The sequence below is a fragment of the Oncorhynchus mykiss genome, chromosome 11, assembly GCF_057628025.1.
Source record: "Oncorhynchus mykiss isolate SJ-2025 chromosome 11, ASM5762802v1, whole genome shotgun sequence".
Lineage (NCBI taxonomy): Eukaryota > Metazoa > Chordata > Actinopteri > Salmoniformes > Salmonidae > Oncorhynchus > Oncorhynchus mykiss.
The window spans coordinates 72,116,736-72,134,709 of NC_143032.1; the positions used below are offsets into that span (position 1 = coordinate 72,116,736).

Consider the following 17,974-nt stretch of genomic DNA (forward strand, 5'->3'; position numbering starts at 1 on the left):
GTGTGCCCAGTGGTAAGCTTCTTGGAAAGATTAAACACATTAGCAAACTTCTGTGAGTTTGTAAGTCTTAGGTCAAAACATGGTTAGCCATTTTGAAGGAAAGGTTTGGCTGAACATAAAAACAATAATTTTGAAAATATTACAATTTTCATGATTAGCTTAGGGTGGAAAACGTATCGTTATGGATGTTACAGAGTCTGAAGTAGACATTCAAATCTTAAAGATTTCTTGATCAAAATCTATCCCAACACATTTGTTGTCATATGGAATGTTTTTAAAATGTCAGCAGAAGGCATAGTACATTGGGATTGCGTAATTACAGGTAACTTGAATAGTATAGGCAGCACCACACCCTAAATGTAATTATTTTAAGGTAGTTTAAAAGAATACCCTTTCTGGTAATTGTGTGTATATATATATATATATATATAGTCGATATGTGTTATTTCATAGTTTTCATGATAATTCTACAATGTAGAAAATAGTAAAACTAAAGAAAAACGCTGGAATGAGTAGGTGTGTCCAAACTTTTGGTTGGTACTGTATATATATATATATATGAAAGCAGAACTAGGTAATAGCCGGAGCAGTTTAATCGCAAAACCAACGGCATAAGGTTACGGCATAAAGAAATAGATAACATGGGTACAAAACTTGACACCCACCAGTAAACATGTGCACAAGCACTTACAACAAACAATTCCACACAAAGACATGGGGGGAACAGAGGGTTAAATACACAACAATTAATGTTGTAACCAACGGTTGGTTACTTTACCAGTATGAAAACTATGAAATAACACATATTGACTCATGTCGTAACTTAAAACAATTTTAACAAATCAAAATACATTTTATATTTGAGATTCTTCAAAGTAGCCGCCATTTGCCTTGATGACAGCTTAGCACATTCTTGGCATTCTCTCAACCAGCTTCATGAGGTAGTCACTTGGAATGCATTTCAAATAACAGCAGTGCCTTGTTTAAAGTTCATTTGTGGAATATATTTTCTTCTTAATGTGTTTGAGCCAATCAGTTGTGTTGTGAGAAGGTAGAGGTGGTATACAGAAGATAGCCCTATTTGGTAAAAGACCAAGTCTATTATGGCAAGAACAGCTTAAATAAGCAAAGAGAAACGACCGTCCATTATTACTTTAAGGCATGAAGGTCAGTCAATCTGGGAAATGTCAAAAACTTGAAAGTTTTTTCAAGTGCAGTCTCAAAAACCATCAAGCGCTATGATGAAACTGGTTCTCATGAGGACCACCACAGAAAAGGAAGACCCAGAGTTACCTCTGCTGCAGAGGATAAGTTCATTAGAGTTACCAGCCTCAGAAAATGCAGCCCAACTAAATGCTTCACGGAGTTCAAGTAACAGACACATCTCAACATCAACTGTTCAGAGGATACTGCATGAATCAGGCCTTCATGCTTGAATTGATGCAAAGAAACCACTACTAAAGGACACCAATAATAAGAAGAGACTTGCTTAGGCCAGGAAACACGAGCAATGGACATTAGACCGGTGGAAATATGTCCTTTCATCTGATGAGTCAAAATTTGAGAGTTTTGGTTCCAACCGCCGTGTCTTTCTGAGTAAGTGAACGGATGATCTCTGAGTGTGCGGTTCCCACCGTAAAGCATGGAGGAGGAGGTGTTATGATGTGGGGGTGCTTTGCTGCTGATACTGTCGTGATTTATATAGAATTCAAGGCACACTTAACCAGCATGGCTACCACAGCATTCTGTAGCGATACACCATCCTATATGGTTTGCGCTTAGTGGGACTATCATTTGTTTTTCTACAGGACAATGACCCAACACACCTCCAGGCTGAGTAAGGGTTATTTGACCAAGAAGGAGCGAGATGGAGTCCTGCATCAGATGACCTGGCCTCCACAATCACCCGACCTCAACCCAATTGAGATGGTTTAGGATGAGTTGGACCACAGAGTGAATGAAAAACAGCCAACAAGTGCTCAGCATATGTGGGAACTCCTTCAAGACTTTTAGAAAAGCATTCCAGGTGAAGCTGGTTGAGAGAATGCCAAGAGTGTGCAAAGCTGTCAACAAGGCTACATTGGCTATATTGAAGAATTTCAAATATAAAATATATTTTGATTTGTTTAACACTTTTTTGGTTACTACGTGATTCCATATGTGTCCAAACTTTTGACTGGTACTACATACATATATATACACACACACTACTGGTCAAAAGTTTTAGAACACCTACATTAGGTTACTACCTAATTCCATATGTGTTATTTCATAGTTTTGATGTCTTCACTATTATTCAACAATGTAGAAAATAGTAAAAATAAAGAAAATCCCTAGAATGAGTTGGTGTTTTTGACCGGTAGTGCATATCAAAAGTAACCTTTACCAGTTGAATGTAGAATATTTTCTGAAATATTGCAATACAATATGCAAATGTAACAATATACATGTGCCAATCCACTTTTCTGAACACTTGATGAAGTCAGTATTTTTGGGTGACTTTCATTTGAAAAAGACACCAAGACTATTCATAGATTTTTGCTAAATTCTTCTCATCTTTCTATCTAGAAAACAGTACTGAAATGTATGAGAAATGCACTTTAGAATATATTTTCAGAGAGAATCTTAGCTAGAACACATCATTTTCAAGATCATTTTCGACAACAAATGCTTCAGTAAAAATCTGAAGAATACATCTGAGAACAAGCACACAAAATGTGGGATATGCACAAGCTTCTGAAGCTAAGACAATGTACATCAATATTCATCACATCCACAACAGTTACGTATATCACATAATGCTAAAAAAGGATACTGACAATGATGCCGCAATCAACCCCATAAATCTGATGCTGCAATTTCATAAATATATACATATTTTGACTTAACTAGGCAAGTCAGTTAAGAACCAACTCTTATTTACAATGACAGCCTACCCCAGCCAAACCCAGACTCCCAATCACAGACAGATGTCATACAGCCTGGATTTGAATCAGGGTTGGTAGTTACACCTCTTACACTGAGATACAGTGCCTAAGACCACTGCGCCAATCGGTAGCCCAATCAACTACATGAAGTGACTGAGCCTTGGTAACCCAGATGTAGCATTGTTGAATGCAGAGTCCAAGCTAATGAGAATGAAGAATGTGATGATTTCTGTCTTGAATGTTCTATTGCACATTTCCATGCCTTTGTTTTTCTATCCAGTTACATTAAGCCAGCACCATGACTCAATAGAAAATGTGATCTTCTATTTCATAAATGCATGTCAATATAATGCTTTGCACTCATTTTCCAGGAATCATGATATAGCCTGAGTGCCGGTCTGTTTGCGCTAAAATGCTTTGGCTTGACGATGAATAATGTAGTTGCCAAGAGCACAAACAGATCTGGGACCAGGCTAGAGAACTCCAGGTCAATGGTTGAAATTAACACATTGGCCTATTGGCCTGGTTGGGTTGAAAGTTACTTCGTACACCATACCTGTCAACTCCAAGGATTAGATTTTTTGATTGTCATTATGCCATATTGTTGCCCTATATGTCTTGTTAAAATATTAAATACAATTATGAAATGCTACGTTTGTTCTCTTGTAATGTTTTGATAAACTTCACTTGTGTTTTTTACTAAACTTTTTGTAAAGTTCCTCTGTGGTTAATGGGTTTATATTATGGAAAATAAAGATGCTGTACGTACCGAGATAAGAAACGACCCTTGTCTTACTTTCACTTTAATAACCACAACAGGCCTTAGTCGAATTATGTCGGCTGTAACCTGTGAATGAAACTGAGGAGGACATGAAGCATAAGGACAAGGAATGTGATGATTTCTGTCTTGAATGTTCTATTGCACTTTTCCATGACTTTGTTTTTCTATCCAGTTACATTAAGCCAGCACCATGACTCAATAGAAAATGTGATCTTCTATTTCATAAATGCATGTCAATATAATGCTTTGCACTCATTTTCCAGGAATCATGATATAGCCTGACCATCGATTCTCCATAAGGACAAGGGCGAAATCTTACGCACGCTAATTTGTATGCCCTCTTCAAACATTTCAATATTTTCTGAAGAAACTAAAATGTCGAACATGAGAAATGGCATTGTGTCATATCAACATCAAATTCATGAGCAGCACACACCATACTACATTTCCCATAAGGACAAGGGCGAAATCTTACACACGCTAATTTGTCTTTACTGATGACGCAATATCTGTCTTGTTGGAAGGTGATTTAATCTGGAAGAGTGTACGAGACAGAAATTTGGAAGAGACAACAACAAAAAAAAATTGCACTGACTCACACGAATGCTATCCTCCTACCTTATCAGGCTGTATATTGAGAAAGGTAAGAACATTTGAGGCATGAGAAATGAATGCTTTTTATTTGATTCGTAAACGAAAACATACAACGACCACGCCCTCTAAGCAACATTTGTTCATAGGAATCTATCGTGTTTGCTATCTAGCTAAATTAACGCGTTAGCTGCTGTCTGATTTTTTTTTTCTTAAAACAAACCATCTCATTGTTATATCTGTGGCGGAGGTGTGCAGTTAATTATGACCATCGATTCTTCATATTTAATGGAGATGTAATTTATCAAATTGGTTGGCCATGGAGGATGTATTGCATTGGCTGGTCAGCTATGCAGAAAATCATATTTTTTCAAACAAACTCTTGATTAGCTACATTAGCTATCTTGCTAGCTAATCTGATTGCCCAGTGCCTACCTACTAGCTAACTACTCATCCTTGTGTCTGTCACTGTCAGTGCATCGTGTCTGTGCAAACAATGCTCTTGTAGCTAGCTAGGTAACGTTAGCAAGATAAACTACCAGGACAATGACAATGTAACGTAAACTGGATACCCAGCTAGCTAACTTGCTAACCTCCAGCCTACTGGGTACAGAAACTGGTGTTACAATAGTTTACTAGCTCGATTGACAGCATTATGGTATGTAGCTAATTAACTTGAAATGTAACTACTTTGTCTATATTTGAAGTGCAGTGTTCTATACTAACATTTGAGCTCACTCGGGCTTGTTTTGTTGATTCTCGTGTGACAAAAGGGGAAAGTGGGCGGGGCGAAGTATAGGAATGAGCTCGTTCATGGCGTGATGTCTAGAAGGGATACAGCTTTTGTCAAAATGTACTTTTCGTAGCAGGTTTAGGAGAATTTACGCAGCAGGTTAGAAAAAGGGTAAAGAGTTAGCGAAAATGTATAAAAACAACGTTTGACGTAAAATTTGACAAAAGCTGTATCTCACCTAGACATGACCCATTCATTCATCTGCTGTATACTGTGTGGCAACTGCCAAACGCTAGGACGTGGCAACTCTCAATGCAATCTCTTTTAAAAATACCTCCTGACCAGAAATTACATGTAACGATAGTTATAATTCATTTATATGGTTTAGGGTATTCCTATTTACCTATTACTTTAACAAATAAATTAGTTCTGTCTCAACATTGTTTTTCCAGAATTAATTTATTTATTGCTGGTTGTGTTTGCCAGATGTCAGTCACTGAGGATGTTCCTGATATGGATGGGGCGGATCTTCTGGGGATCCTGTTCCAGGAAGGAGAGCCGGGAGCTAATGACCCCTTCTTCCCATATGGAAGTGGGCTAGAAAACTGGCTCTCTGAGCAAGATGTATGTCTCCCACTCAGGAATAACACTGTTTTATGTTTACTAACCGATAATAGTTTGATGATTGGCAGGAAACAAACCTTTAATTTAATTGCATGTTGTACTAGTAAAGCAGAAGTAGTTTATTATCAAATTACATCAAAATGTGACATACTTCCTTATTTTATAGCAGGTAAACTCTATTTCACAATTGTTCTTTGTGGGATAAACAAGTAATCTTGAATCGAATGGACACTAACTTCCTGCTGTATTGTAGATGCTGACAGGCATGGACACTGAGGACTTCCTGTCCAGCTTGCTTGAGGGAGAAAACAACATTGCCACCTCCTGTCCCTCCCAATCTCCACTGGGCAGCGATAGCGGCATCTCTGACGACAGCAGCACTGGCGGCATAGTCGGACAGAATTTCCTGGCCTTCACCAGCTCCCATGGGAGTGACGGTGACCCTGCGCCCAGCCCAGGGTACTCCCTGTCCAGCCCAGACTACTCCAACAATCCCCTGATGGCCCTGGAGCTCCAGGCTGAGTACCCTCAGGCCCTGACTGTGCAGACAGACCACAGCTACTATCTGCTCCAGGAAGAGGACGTGGATGCTCTACAGAGCGTGAGGGCAGAGAAGCTGGATATGGATGTCTTTATTGATCTGGGTAAGTGTTGATCTAGACCTTTACACTTGGCTAACAGGTTCATAGCTTTGGGTGGTATGAAGGAGTAGTTGCATGACAATGAAATGTCTATTGACAGTTCAATTAATTGGATAGTTTGTTGGTAGTTTGAGCATCTGCAGACTAACTCTAGGGGGCTACACATGACATATGAAGGGGTTCCCAGGTGTCTAACCTTACACCGCCCCCAGCCCAGCTGGTCATGAATCCTGAAGAATGTAGCACGCCAGCCAATCAGCAATCAGATGTTCAGTTAGGTGGTGCCGGTCTTTATTTTCCCCATGCTTTTGAGATTAAGTTCAGACGATTTGAGTTCAGAGTCACTTGACTCATCCTTGGATTAGAACATTTCACAGAAATATCCTTGTAATGTTCCATAACTTTACTGTTCATGTGAGACCATAAAGATCTGGTGTTGTTCTCTCGTGTTCATCAGACGACCTGGACAGTGAGGGGATGGAAATGGAACAGGATTATTCCAGTGAAGAACTACCCTGCGCTTTTTCCATAGGGGACTCGACACAGGACAACCAAGCGGATCTGGTGAGTTTCACATCATCATATGGGTATTATAGATGAGAAAAGCAGAAGCACTATTGTCAAACCCAAAGATCAAACAAGTATTTAATAGGCTTGTCAAACTTATTCTCATTGTTTTAATAAGAATGGCATTAACTGTGCTTGAGTTCATGAACAATTAAAATTTCACAAGACATAATCGTAGTTTTGTCGGCACCCAGTGGCAAAGTTATGTAACTGTGCTGAAGATCTGTTGAAGGCCTCGTCTCTGAAAAATGTCTGTTTTCTTCCCTGCAGTTCCAGTTCAAGAAGATCGTCCTGACTGATGAGGAAAAGAGACTTCTTGCTAAAGAAGGAGCAGCCATACCGTCTTGCATGCCTCTTACTAAGGTAATTTCCTCCAGTTATTACAAGTGGTTGTTGACACTGGAGACCACCGAAACCATTGAGAACTTTGGTCCAAATGCCATACACTCCTTAAGAATGACAATGCCAGATTCTGGTGTTATCCAAGGACAGGGCAGACAATGACTAATGACGTTCACAACGGAGATGTGACACTAGCTACTTTGTAGCTACCTTAGTACTGAGGCTGCTAATATCAAGGGATAGCCAATGACTAGTGAACAGAAGATGTCTTTTTAAATTATTCAAATGACTCCTGTCTCCTGCAGAATCAATTCCAATCACACTAAATGAGAAACCTTCCCAGACAACTTGTTTGTCTCTAGCAGTGAGACTGCAGACTGCTCCTCAGCACTGTGTACATTACCATGTCAAGTGAGTAGTCTGTCTCTCGCTGTCTCAGACTGAGGAGAGGACACTGAAGAGGGTGAGGAGAAAGATCCGCAACAAGCAGTCTGCCCAGGAGAGTAGGAAGAAGAAGAAGGTGTATGTGGATGGCCTGGAGAACAGGTCAGAGAGAATGGATGGAGAGATCTCTGAAAATGAAATCAAAGGCACACGCAGTGCATTAGTCATTATATGATTTAAACTATTTCACTTCACCAATGTTTAGCCTGCTGTGTCTTCATTGGGTCAAAAGGTGTTTGTTTTAAATAAAGTTTGGTTGGTTGACTGAGTGTATTGCTGATTGATTGGTCCCTAGGGTTTCCATCTGCACTGCTCACAACCAGGATCTGCAGAAGAAGGTCCAACTGCTGCAGAAACAAAACATGTAAGACGCCACTACTGCCATTACCATGATTATGGAACCACTATTCGTATGTATGATGCACATCTGAGAATGAATGAATGACGTTTGTAGACGATTCTGATGGTTATTATTATTCTCCCCTGTCTAGGTCTCTAATAGAGCAGCTGATGAAGCTGCAGGGCATGATGAAGATGTCTACCATGAAGACAACAACCACCAGCACATGTGTCATGGTAAGAGGACTAACACACAGAGTAGAGCTTAACCCTCACACCACTTCATGGCCCCTGTTTTGCATGCTGGGAATTATAGCTTGTAGTAATTTACTGGTACTGAAAGAATCTCACACAAGTTTGTCTGCAGATGTATTTGGTTGTCAATATTTTCCAAATTGAAGTTAAACCTTGTTAACTGAGGTGGCTTGCTACATCCCGTTCTTTCAGGGTGCCAGCCCAGCCTGTATGGTGACATTATTATAACTGATTTGGACATTATAGTAATATCAACCCTGATTGAGGCTTGATTATGTTTTCATATGATGCTCCAGATGGTTGTAAGTGTCTCCCTCTTTAGGACCAGGAGAGCCTGTACTGTACTAGTGTACTATTGAGGCTAAAGCCATTATTGTCCCACTGCCAAATAATGGTATGTTGGAACAATAAACCAACATGTACTTATGCTTTAGTTAATGAAGACTGGAGCCTTGCTTGGGTCTCTAATGAGAATAATGATATTCTTATACAAGACAATGTTATTTTAGCATAAAAACGAATGGAAGATATAAAAAAGTTACGCAAATACGTCTTGCATAATTATTTGTAGACGGATGTATCTCATGTATTGGGTTTGTAAGTCTAGGTTGCACACACATTTGTCAGCTTTCTTACAGTTTTCTCTTCTCTCTGCTCAGGTGTTCCTGCTGTCTTTCTGCCTCATCGTCTTCCCCTCTGTCAACCCGTTTGGCCGCAGCCCTGGACAGAAGGAGATATACACCCCCTCCTCCGGTAAGTTAAAAAAACAAGGATGGTCTGAAATGATAAAGCTATTTAATAATAATATGAACAAAATGTTATTCTGTTCAAAATAGCTCTTCTTTTTTCTTTAAAGTAATGTTATGTACACAACAATAAATAACATCTAAAATTCATCAAATATTCCCTTTCTCTTCCCGTTATTAAGACGAGTAATGTATTTAAGATTGGAGCAGATGTTAAACCTTTCCCCTCTGTAGTTGTCTCCAGGACCCTGCGCTCTGTTGCTGTTGATGACACCCCAGACCCTCTGCCCCTGGATTACTCTGAGCCTGGAGAGGGAGTAGATGACGCTGAGCCTCGCAGTCTCCTCCTAGTGGCCAAGGTGGAGAACACCAAGGCCATGTTCACTGGCGGGCAGAACCACACACCAGACTACCAGAAAGTGGAGCAGTCTGAGTCTGAGAGTGGGTTTAACAGCAACTCGTCTGCAGACTTCCCCAGTCCTGGTCAGGCTGAGCTGAAGCCGGGGGCCGGACCCGTGGCTGGGGGCCTGCAGGAGGGATCCAGGGATCCAGTGGGAACGGCTGTGGCTTATGAGGTTCCAGGGACCAAGGAGAACTGGACTGACAGGAAGCCTACATCTATCATTATACAGCAACACCGCTCGGACGAGATGTAAACAGAAGAGCTGGTGGTGAATGAACTAAAAAAGGGAATGGTGGGAGAGGGGTATTTTAAAGGTTTCAGTTATTGATCATGTTAATTGAACGTTGGTGGATGAAGAGAAAAGGGTATTGGGATGTTTTTTTATTATAGTATCCTCTGTCTCTACCTGATTGTCCTCCTCCTCCTTGTGATACTACTGTTCTTCTTGGAGCACTTTGTTCTAATGCCTTGTTCAAGTGCTAAAATGGACTACTGAGATTTCCATTGTTATGCATAGTCATCCTCTCATCGAGGGGGAAAAAGCGCACTATGAGAATGAGTAGTAATGTGTAGACATCCCATGATTGCTGAATACTTTCTAAAACCTGAATTCTCTATTGAAAAACAAAACAAACTGACAACAGTTAATTCTGTCCACCTGTATGGTGCATCTCCAGTAGGTGTATGATATGTACCTTGCTAGCGATTTACCAGTTCCTTTCATAGTGGTGTTAAGTTCTCTGTTAGTTTGAACAGTCAGCATCCATAGTATAAATGCATTCTCATGATTCTAGATCAAAACTGTTGATCTGTATACACTGCTTTAGCCATTGCAGGACATTTGGCCAATTTAGATTTTGTTAAATATATATGTATTTCCCTTGTAACAAGGGTATTTGTGCTTTCTTTGATTTGTTTTGTGTACAAATTTAAATATGTCATAGTGCTCTAATTCCCATTTTCAGGAGCCAGTTGCTGAACCATTTTTCACTAGTTTAGACCTTTTTAGTTACGAGCTGTTTCAGTCCTTTATCCAGTGGTTCATAGTCTGGGCCTGTTTTTACCCCTGGTTATCTTTCAAGTGTGTCATATGGAGAGGTGAACATTTAACATGTTAATTCAGTGTTGCAGTTTAACTATACTCAAATGTAATGACCTGTCAGTCCATTCAGCGAGGCATTTATGTTAGGGTACATTGTGTATTTTCTGGGTTATCAGTCATTTATTAAGTCTAAATGGTATTGGAACATTTTGTTATTTTTGTACCTATCAAAGAGATTTAATTTGGATTAATCGGGTTAAAAGAAATCACTAATCCCGGTTTGAAATGTAAATCGGACGGAATGATTAATGTACGTTTTCAACTCTTATTGTTTGACACTGATCGTCATTAAAAGTCCCTTTTTTAATTCAAATGATCTCCAGTTTCATGCTGAGTTGGGTGCTGTTCGGAAGGGCGCTGTTCAGTGGCAGTGGTGCTGAAACTGCCGATCAGGTAGGCCTTCTGTCCGTGGTGCTGCAACGTTGTTTAGCCTGTGTGTGCCATTTTGTAGGGGAGAACTGGGTTACCACAGGTTAGAAATTTTGTCTTGGGGCTTCCCCCAATGCCTAGTTGATTTTGTTGGATCTCTTCCACAGGAGGACACGAACCGGAGTCCTGTCCCCCGGCTCTTGCCTTTTTTATGCAAGCCACCCCACCTCTCAGTAAAAAAAAATGTAGTGGCCCCCTTTAACGGTGGAGAGAAATGTACATTTTACAGTTAATTTCCTGCAATTCTACTCATTTTGGCACTGGGTTTAGAGAAAGCTTTGCAGTTTTAAAGCCAGTTTACTGAAATTCTACACATTTTGTAATGACTCATGCCAATATATGTGTGAGAATGTTTAACAAAATCAATGAGGGCCCTCTGCAAGTCATGGCCCCTGGGCATGTGCTGTATGGTATTCGGCCATAATTACTACAAGTTTACATAGCTGGCTAGACTAACTACCAATCCCCCCCAAAAAAATGTTAGCTGAAATGGCTAATTGACTGACTCAGTTACTGACAAGATAACTGCTGATGCAATATCACATTTTTAAATTGCACCTGGTGTATACTCTTCTTACTCTCAATAGTAAATTGAGATTAAGCCAACTGAACTCCATAAGTGACTGCTTATGCCTGGAACCAGGTGTGGAGGCAGGAGGAGACGTTATGTTTAACCTTCAGGCTACCTATCACCACCTGGCTTCTATTTGATTTTTGGGCTGCTAATCTCATGAGGGCTTTGAATTGACATTGACAAATTGTTATTATTTGATGGTTCCATTTTTGTTTTAGTCAATTGGGAAATAAGAGTTATTGGGCCAACTATGTTTTTAAGTTAGACATTCAATTCCATTTTTTAAACACAGTATACATGTTGAAATTCTTCGAACAAATAGACTGATATTGAGGCTATCATGTCAACGGCTGCCATTCATCATGCCAAACATTTTCAAGTTTGGTTTGACCATGTCAGCAAGGGATTGCAAGAGCACAAACAGATTTTGGACTGCTAAAGCTGGCCCAATTTTCAACATTTTTAGGCTACTTCACTTGAAAGGTGATGGAGTGATGAAAGGATCTATGATGGTGGATGGAGGGATGAAAGGATCTATGATGGAAGGATGAAAGGATGTATAATGGTGGATGGAGGGAATTAAGGATAGTGTGTGGTAGCATCATTGATTCAACACTCATAACAAAAGAGAGAATAATAGCACCTGATTATCCCTTTCTGTAAGGAATATGACTTATAATGGAGTGTCATCTTGACTGGTTATATAGGGGAATGGTCATTCTCATGTACTACCACCAAGGGGCGACTTCTGCACAGTTTTAGCATTATGCATCCTTTGACTAATACCCAACGCCGTGTAAAGGGTGGCCTGCCCATGTTAGCTTATATTGTATATCAGATCTGATCATAGTTACTGTGTTATAACACTTTATTATAATAACCATAAATGAATCCTATGTATTATCTAATTTTCTATTGGTGTGCGTTTGAGAAGCCTAATCAGATTAAATGTGCGTAGGCCTGTAGCCTCTGGTAGACTAAGCGTTTGGAGGCAATCGCAGAGACAACTGACGATGCACTCTATGAATAGGTTAGGCTAAATTAATATTTATAAAGAAAACATAAAAATAGTCCTAGTGGAGTCCCTATAGGATTAGCCCTAAATTGCATTCCAATTTCAGTGTGCCAGAGCTACTAGTTAGGGGTCGATTCCATCCACAATGCTGATTATCAGCTTTGTAGCGTGATTAACATTTACAGGAAATGTTCCCGCATTAGCGGAGACTGCATTCACGGTAAATGCTGCATATGTCGGAAATGACCTTTAAATTTCAAGCATGCTATTAATGCTGAACTTTGGCGAGCCAGTGAGATTTGTCTGTCAAGTCTTTATTCATGCTCTGACAGATTACTGAAAAGAGTGTGGATAGGTAAAACGTATCAATCAAACAATCAATCAGAATGATAAAAAGCACCACTCTTTATGAGCGCATGCATCTGTCCGCATCGGTTTCAGTTGCCTCCCACCACACACACAACACACACACACCCTGCCTCCACCGAGCCCCGGTCCTCATCTTGAAAGAACAGGAGGCAGGTGGGGCACGCGCCTATTATTCTGTCAGAGCCGCCTTTGTCTTGGCGATAAATCGCCACGCGCCAAGAAGGGCAATTATATGCTTGCTCCCTCCGACGCGAAACAAAACACAGGCGTGTGCCGGGTGCAAGCTGTTGTCTTCAGCTTGTCATTGTCCAGTGAAAAAAAACGTTTATTTTTCAGTAAACGGCACTGCTAAAATTTGTCTTGGAGCCAAGAACAACTTTGTGGAACTAGATATGGCATACATTTTATATTTGAAGTTGCTGTAAGTAGCCTATATCAACATCTTTACAACGTCTGGTTTTAGTGCAATCGTTAAAAAAAATCGTCCATGACCATTTGCATAAGTAAAAGCATTGCACATATAAAACAAGGTGGAGGCTAAGAGGCACTAAAGTGCACACATGTCCAAGGAGTGCATAACAATTATACAACTCAACAAAATGTAACAGGTTAGAAGGTTGAGTCAGTTACAGCTCCTCGAGGCTAGTTGCTCTTTGCGGTGATTTGTTTTCAAATCGACAGAAAAGGGGGACTTTTAGTTTTTCACAGTACTGATGTAGACATCAAGCCAAGAGTGAGGTGGGGGAGATTTCTTGTAATCCTACCCCCACTTGGGGTCGTCAAGAAACGCTACTGTAACACGTTGGAGTCGTCACATACCCAAAGCACATCACTACAGTCAGGAGGGGAAAACCACGCCTCTTGCCGAGAAATTCCGCTGACCTGATATATAAGCATTGAAGCACTGCCATACCTCAGAATAACGCAAGAACTACTGGAGAACAACGAATCTGTATATATCTGTCTATTCTTTAACAATCCCGATACACACTTGGATTACAATCATGACACTGGAACTAGAAGAGATCTTTGGACAGGAGAGCGCACTCGACGCCACAGATAGGTAAATGCACATTTTAACATTCTTAATAAGAATGCAAACCTAGGCTACTGTAGTCGGAAATGTTTGATAATGTGTTACTTACTATGTAATGACTTTATAATAATACCGGTGTCTTTTTTTCGTCTTCAGAGTGCAAAGTGCAGGCACAGCCCTGGAGGAGTTGTTGGTGTCTGCAAAGAAGCAGGACTACCTTACCGTTGGAGTCTATGAGTCTGCCAAAATTATGAATGTGTAAGTACACTCCTTTTGTTTTATATGTCATGCAGAATAATTATTCATGCACAGATATGCTACATAGCCAAGTCTACAATTGCATAGGACCGGCTTCTAAACAGCTAATATTGTTTATGCCAACAGTGATCCAGACAATGTGGCATTCTGCGTTCTGGCGACAGACGAGGAGTACGAATGCGACATCGCTCTCCAGATCCACTTCACCCTCATCCAGGCTTTCTGCTTCGATAACGACATAAACGTGGTACGCGTTAACGATATCGAGCGCCTGGCTGAACTCGTGGGCACAGAAGAGGCCGGCGAACCCAAGGACGCACATTGCATTCTTGTCACGGTACGTCCTGATCTACCGTTTTGATCACGAGTCACCCAGTCAGCATATTTTCCCCATGCGCATAGTTATTGCGTATAACAGTCGCCCTGTGCGCTGTCAACGCAATCTGTCAATGCAATCATAATGTCAATCATTTAATCTAATTCGATATTATATAGTTTAGCTGTCTACCTGATGTCATTGTCATGATTCTAATCATCTCTCTTTCTCACAGAGCCCTGGTGCTGAGTCATGGAAAGACCCTGCTCTGGACAAACTGCATCTGTTTTGTGAGGAGAGCCGCAGTGTGTATGACTGGGTTCCCACCATCACTCTCCCTGAACGCTGAACAACCAACCCTCTGCATGCTTCATTTGTTGATGATGAAGATGATGAAAAGAGCATAAAATGACCGGAACCTCAGGGTTTGAAGTCTGCCTATTGGAATACACGGCTGTGGCTGTAACCCAGGACTTAATGTGCAGTCTGGGATGGCAGTGCAGTTTCTGGATTACCCCGTGGAGGGGTCAGGGCTCACATGTGGACTGGCTCAGGTGTATGTGGACTGGGTCCTTGTCATGTCATTAAAGCCTGGACCAGGGTGAGGAGTTGAACTGGACTGGACTCTGCAGTACATAGATCATGATCCTATAGCTGCTCTGACAAGGGCCAATGGTAAGGGGTGAACTGAGGAGATGGTCAGAGAAAGAAAGATAAGGGAGAAGAAACGGATGAGTGAAAATTTGTAACATGATTGGATGTAAGGTGGTGGCAGAAAGACACGTGAAAGAAGGTGAATAACACAAGAGAAAGGAAAATATTGGACTTTTCCAAAGCCAATGGGCAATGCTCGGATTGAAACTCAAACATTCATTTTCTTAACATTATTATTTTCTTTATTATTTTTGCTGTCAAATGATGCAAAAACACATGCAACATTGTTCTGTTTGTTATGAAACTGTAAAAGCATTTTACACAATTTCTTAATAAATGCTTTAAACTTTACTCAAGTTCTGTGCAAAAGTTATTGTCCTGTGCCGTCATCACCAGGGATGAGCAGTTTGCACTCATTGAACCCAGTCTCTGATAGAGTGGAATCTGATAGGATGAACCTGCTGCAGAGTGGCTTCTGATTGGACAGAGATAGCTGAGGCAGGAAGTGTGGCACAAAGAACCCCAGGCTGCAGCAAAGAAAGCAAGAAAGAGAGAGAGAGGGGAAGGGGGTGGGGTGACAGAGAGAGAGAGTAACAGAAGGAGAGGGTAAGAATGGTAGAGGGAGGGAGTAAGGGAGCACGGTTGCAACACAATAGCAGTTCAGATACATGCTTTTTCAGACAGACTTTCAGACTTTCCCATCCCATATACCAGCTGCTTACTGCGACACCTTGCACAACCGCCGGAGCCAGGAACCAGGGCTGGGGGCCAGCGGGCTGGGGGGTTAGAGGGCTCGGGGAAAGGGGCTTGGGCCCAGGCCTCTCTTTTGTCTCTAGAGCATGATTTCTGCACTGTCAGCGAGGGGCTGGTGGTGCGTATGTGTGTGGCTGGGGAGTATTGTGTGTCCAGGAAAGTGTGCAAACTGGATTTTGTGAAGAAATCATGTAGTTAACTTGCAAACACTATCTATAACTGACAGGGATTGAATGCTTTTAGGAAATAGCAACTCACACTTGTACATCCTGAGTGACAGGTTTCACAGACGCTGTAGCTATTGCAAAAGAAAAATGAAATCAAGGAAAGATTCAAACTTTTTCAAGAGGGAAAGTGAGTGTAGCTCTGAGTAATCAGCACGTTGTTCCAGTAAAACACACACCTTGACATGACAGGAAATGATATTTAGAGTCACGATTGGGGCTTGTTACTTGGAAAGCAGGCCAGGCGGTCACAGGAAAGGTAGTTGAGGTGTGGGCTTGAGCTGACGCGAAACAATGTTCCACATGAAAGAGTCTGGCTATTTCGCATTATATGCTAGGTAAACAGAATTGCCTTGGCTAGTAGCTTTTCATTGATTACTGTTGGAAAGCTCCCTGACCCAGTTTAGATGGGGGCGTATGCGATTGCCTTTAGTAAAATGTTAGATCCAAGGAGAATAAGCTACCTTTCTTGGAAATTAGACAGTATCTTAACAAGACCTATCAAGTTGAAATGGAAACAAAGGATCACTGCTACTGTTGTTGGCTGAGTGGAGAAACAGATCCTTTGTGCCAAGAAGAAAAATGTGTCTGTTTGCCTCCTCTTTTTACAGGTGCATCATGTGGCCAGTGTGGGGAAGAAGTGTCTGTTGGCTGGAATATAGAGCTCCAGCTGGAGAACAGACAGACAGGCTGTTTTTGTGGTTTACTAAAAGGTTCCCTCCTCGTGCTGCTTTCCGTTTTGTTCCTCTAAACCCCCTGCAGCAACAGGCACCCGTTAAGATAGACACATACTGACTGTCTATGCTGAAATCTGTGCTAGATGGAGAGAGAAAATTAAGAGAAAGTAAAACAGAGATGGAGAGTTATCAGCCAATTGGTTAGTCCAGAAACTGTTCAGGGGTCAACTGTAATACTGGTATGTATTCTTGGCTAGGTAGAGCACCCTGGTTCTTCTCATATGTGCTTTAGCCAACTTTACTGACTATTGTTATCATGCCATTCTTGTGAGATCGGTTAGGCTAAAGTACATAGACATCTGGGAGCAGGTAGGCAGACAGGTTAGAGGAAAAAGTGGCTTCCCACTCCCTGCTCCTCCTTCCTGATATTAAACACCAAGCCAGTGGCATTCCAACTGTCCCCTGGTTTAATGCCATGAGGCTGAGCTCATGCTGGCTGGTTATGTGCTGCTAATCTACGCAGGTGTCCCATACTGTAGAGAAGGGGCTGTACTATGGAGCTCTGCTTACTGGCATACAGGCCCTGGTTCACTCCCCTGCTCCTTGTTTTGGATAGGGAATAATGATTTCACTGTTAACATGGTGGGGACTGGGGAGTCTACTTACTTTTCACTGTCTGGTTCTAAGTAGATGTTTTCTTATTTAATACTTATTTTACCGGGTAAGTTTACTGAGAACACGTTCTCATTTACAGCAACAACCAATTGGAAGCTGTGGATGATGACGACCAGATTGGTAATTTAGCCAGGATATTAGGGTTAGCACTCCTACAATAAGTGCCATTGGCTCTTCAGTGACCAGAGAGTGTCAGAACACCCATTTATCAGACTACTGCCCTCCAACACCAGAAGAAAGATTGCCTCCTACTGGCTCTCCAGCACCACCTGGTATCCCATCCAGGACCAACCCTGTTTAGCTTTAGAGGCAAACCATGAGTGGTATGCAGGGTGGTATGCTGCTGGTCAGATTTAAAGGTAGAGGTATAGGTAGAGGTAGAGTTAAATGTATAGATAGAGGTAGAGATAGAGGAGGAGTTATAGGTATAGTTGGAGGTATAGATATATGTAGAGATATAGGTAGACAGTATTTAGAGGTATATATAGAGGTAGAGGTA

General features: G+C 41.2%; 2 protein-coding genes across 2 annotated transcripts; both read left to right on the top strand.

Annotated features, from left to right (window-relative positions):
- The first annotated feature begins 3,741 nt into the window (after positions 1-3,741).
- Positions 3,742-10,808, top strand: LOC110536340 (cyclic AMP-responsive element-binding protein 3-like protein 3). The gene is made up of 10 exons (XM_021622081.3): positions 3,742-4,351; positions 5,519-5,656; positions 5,910-6,300; positions 6,755-6,861; positions 7,135-7,227; positions 7,646-7,752; positions 7,946-8,014; positions 8,142-8,226; positions 8,904-8,997; positions 9,225-10,808. Exons 2-10 carry the CDS (start codon positions 5,519-5,521, stop codon positions 9,644-9,646), a joined length of 1,506 nt encoding a protein of 501 aa, XP_021477756.3. The 5' UTR covers positions 3,742-4,351; the 3' UTR covers positions 9,647-10,808.
- A 2,188-nt stretch (positions 10,809-12,996) lies between these two features.
- LOC110536341 (growth arrest and DNA damage-inducible protein GADD45 gamma) lies at positions 12,997-15,497 on the top strand. The gene is made up of 4 exons (XM_021622082.3): positions 12,997-13,945; positions 14,075-14,176; positions 14,303-14,513; positions 14,728-15,497. The coding sequence occupies exons 1-4, from the start codon at positions 13,887-13,889 to the stop codon at positions 14,839-14,841; spliced, it is 486 nt and encodes a 161-aa protein (XP_021477757.1). The 5' UTR covers positions 12,997-13,886; the 3' UTR covers positions 14,842-15,497.
- Positions 15,498-17,974: the final 2,477 nt, after the last annotated feature.

What these genes read in the sequence shown, in the direction of transcription:
- LOC110536340 (XM_021622081.3), top strand. Translation starts at nt 5,519, where the DNA reads ATGTCAGTCACTGAGGATGTTCCTGATATGGATGGGGCGGATCTTCTG. An exon ending in AGGACAACCAAGCGGATCTG is followed by an intron (nt 6,862 to 7,134) that starts GTGAGTTTCACA and finishes TCTTCCCTGCAG; the next exon opens with TTCCAGTTCAAGAAGATCGT. An exon ending in GATATACACCCCCTCCTCCG is followed by an intron (nt 8,998 to 9,224) that starts GTAAGTTAAAAA and finishes TCCCCTCTGTAG; the next exon opens with TTGTCTCCAGGACCCTGCGC.
- LOC110536341 (XM_021622082.3), top strand. Translation starts at nt 13,887, where the DNA reads ATGACACTGGAACTAGAAGAGATCTTTGGACAGGAGAGCGCACTCGAC. An exon ending in GCACTCGACGCCACAGATAG is followed by an intron (nt 13,946 to 14,074) that starts GTAAATGCACAT and finishes TTTCGTCTTCAG; the next exon opens with AGTGCAAAGTGCAGGCACAG. An exon ending in TCTGCCAAAATTATGAATGT is followed by an intron (nt 14,177 to 14,302) that starts GTAAGTACACTC and finishes TTATGCCAACAG; the next exon opens with TGATCCAGACAATGTGGCAT.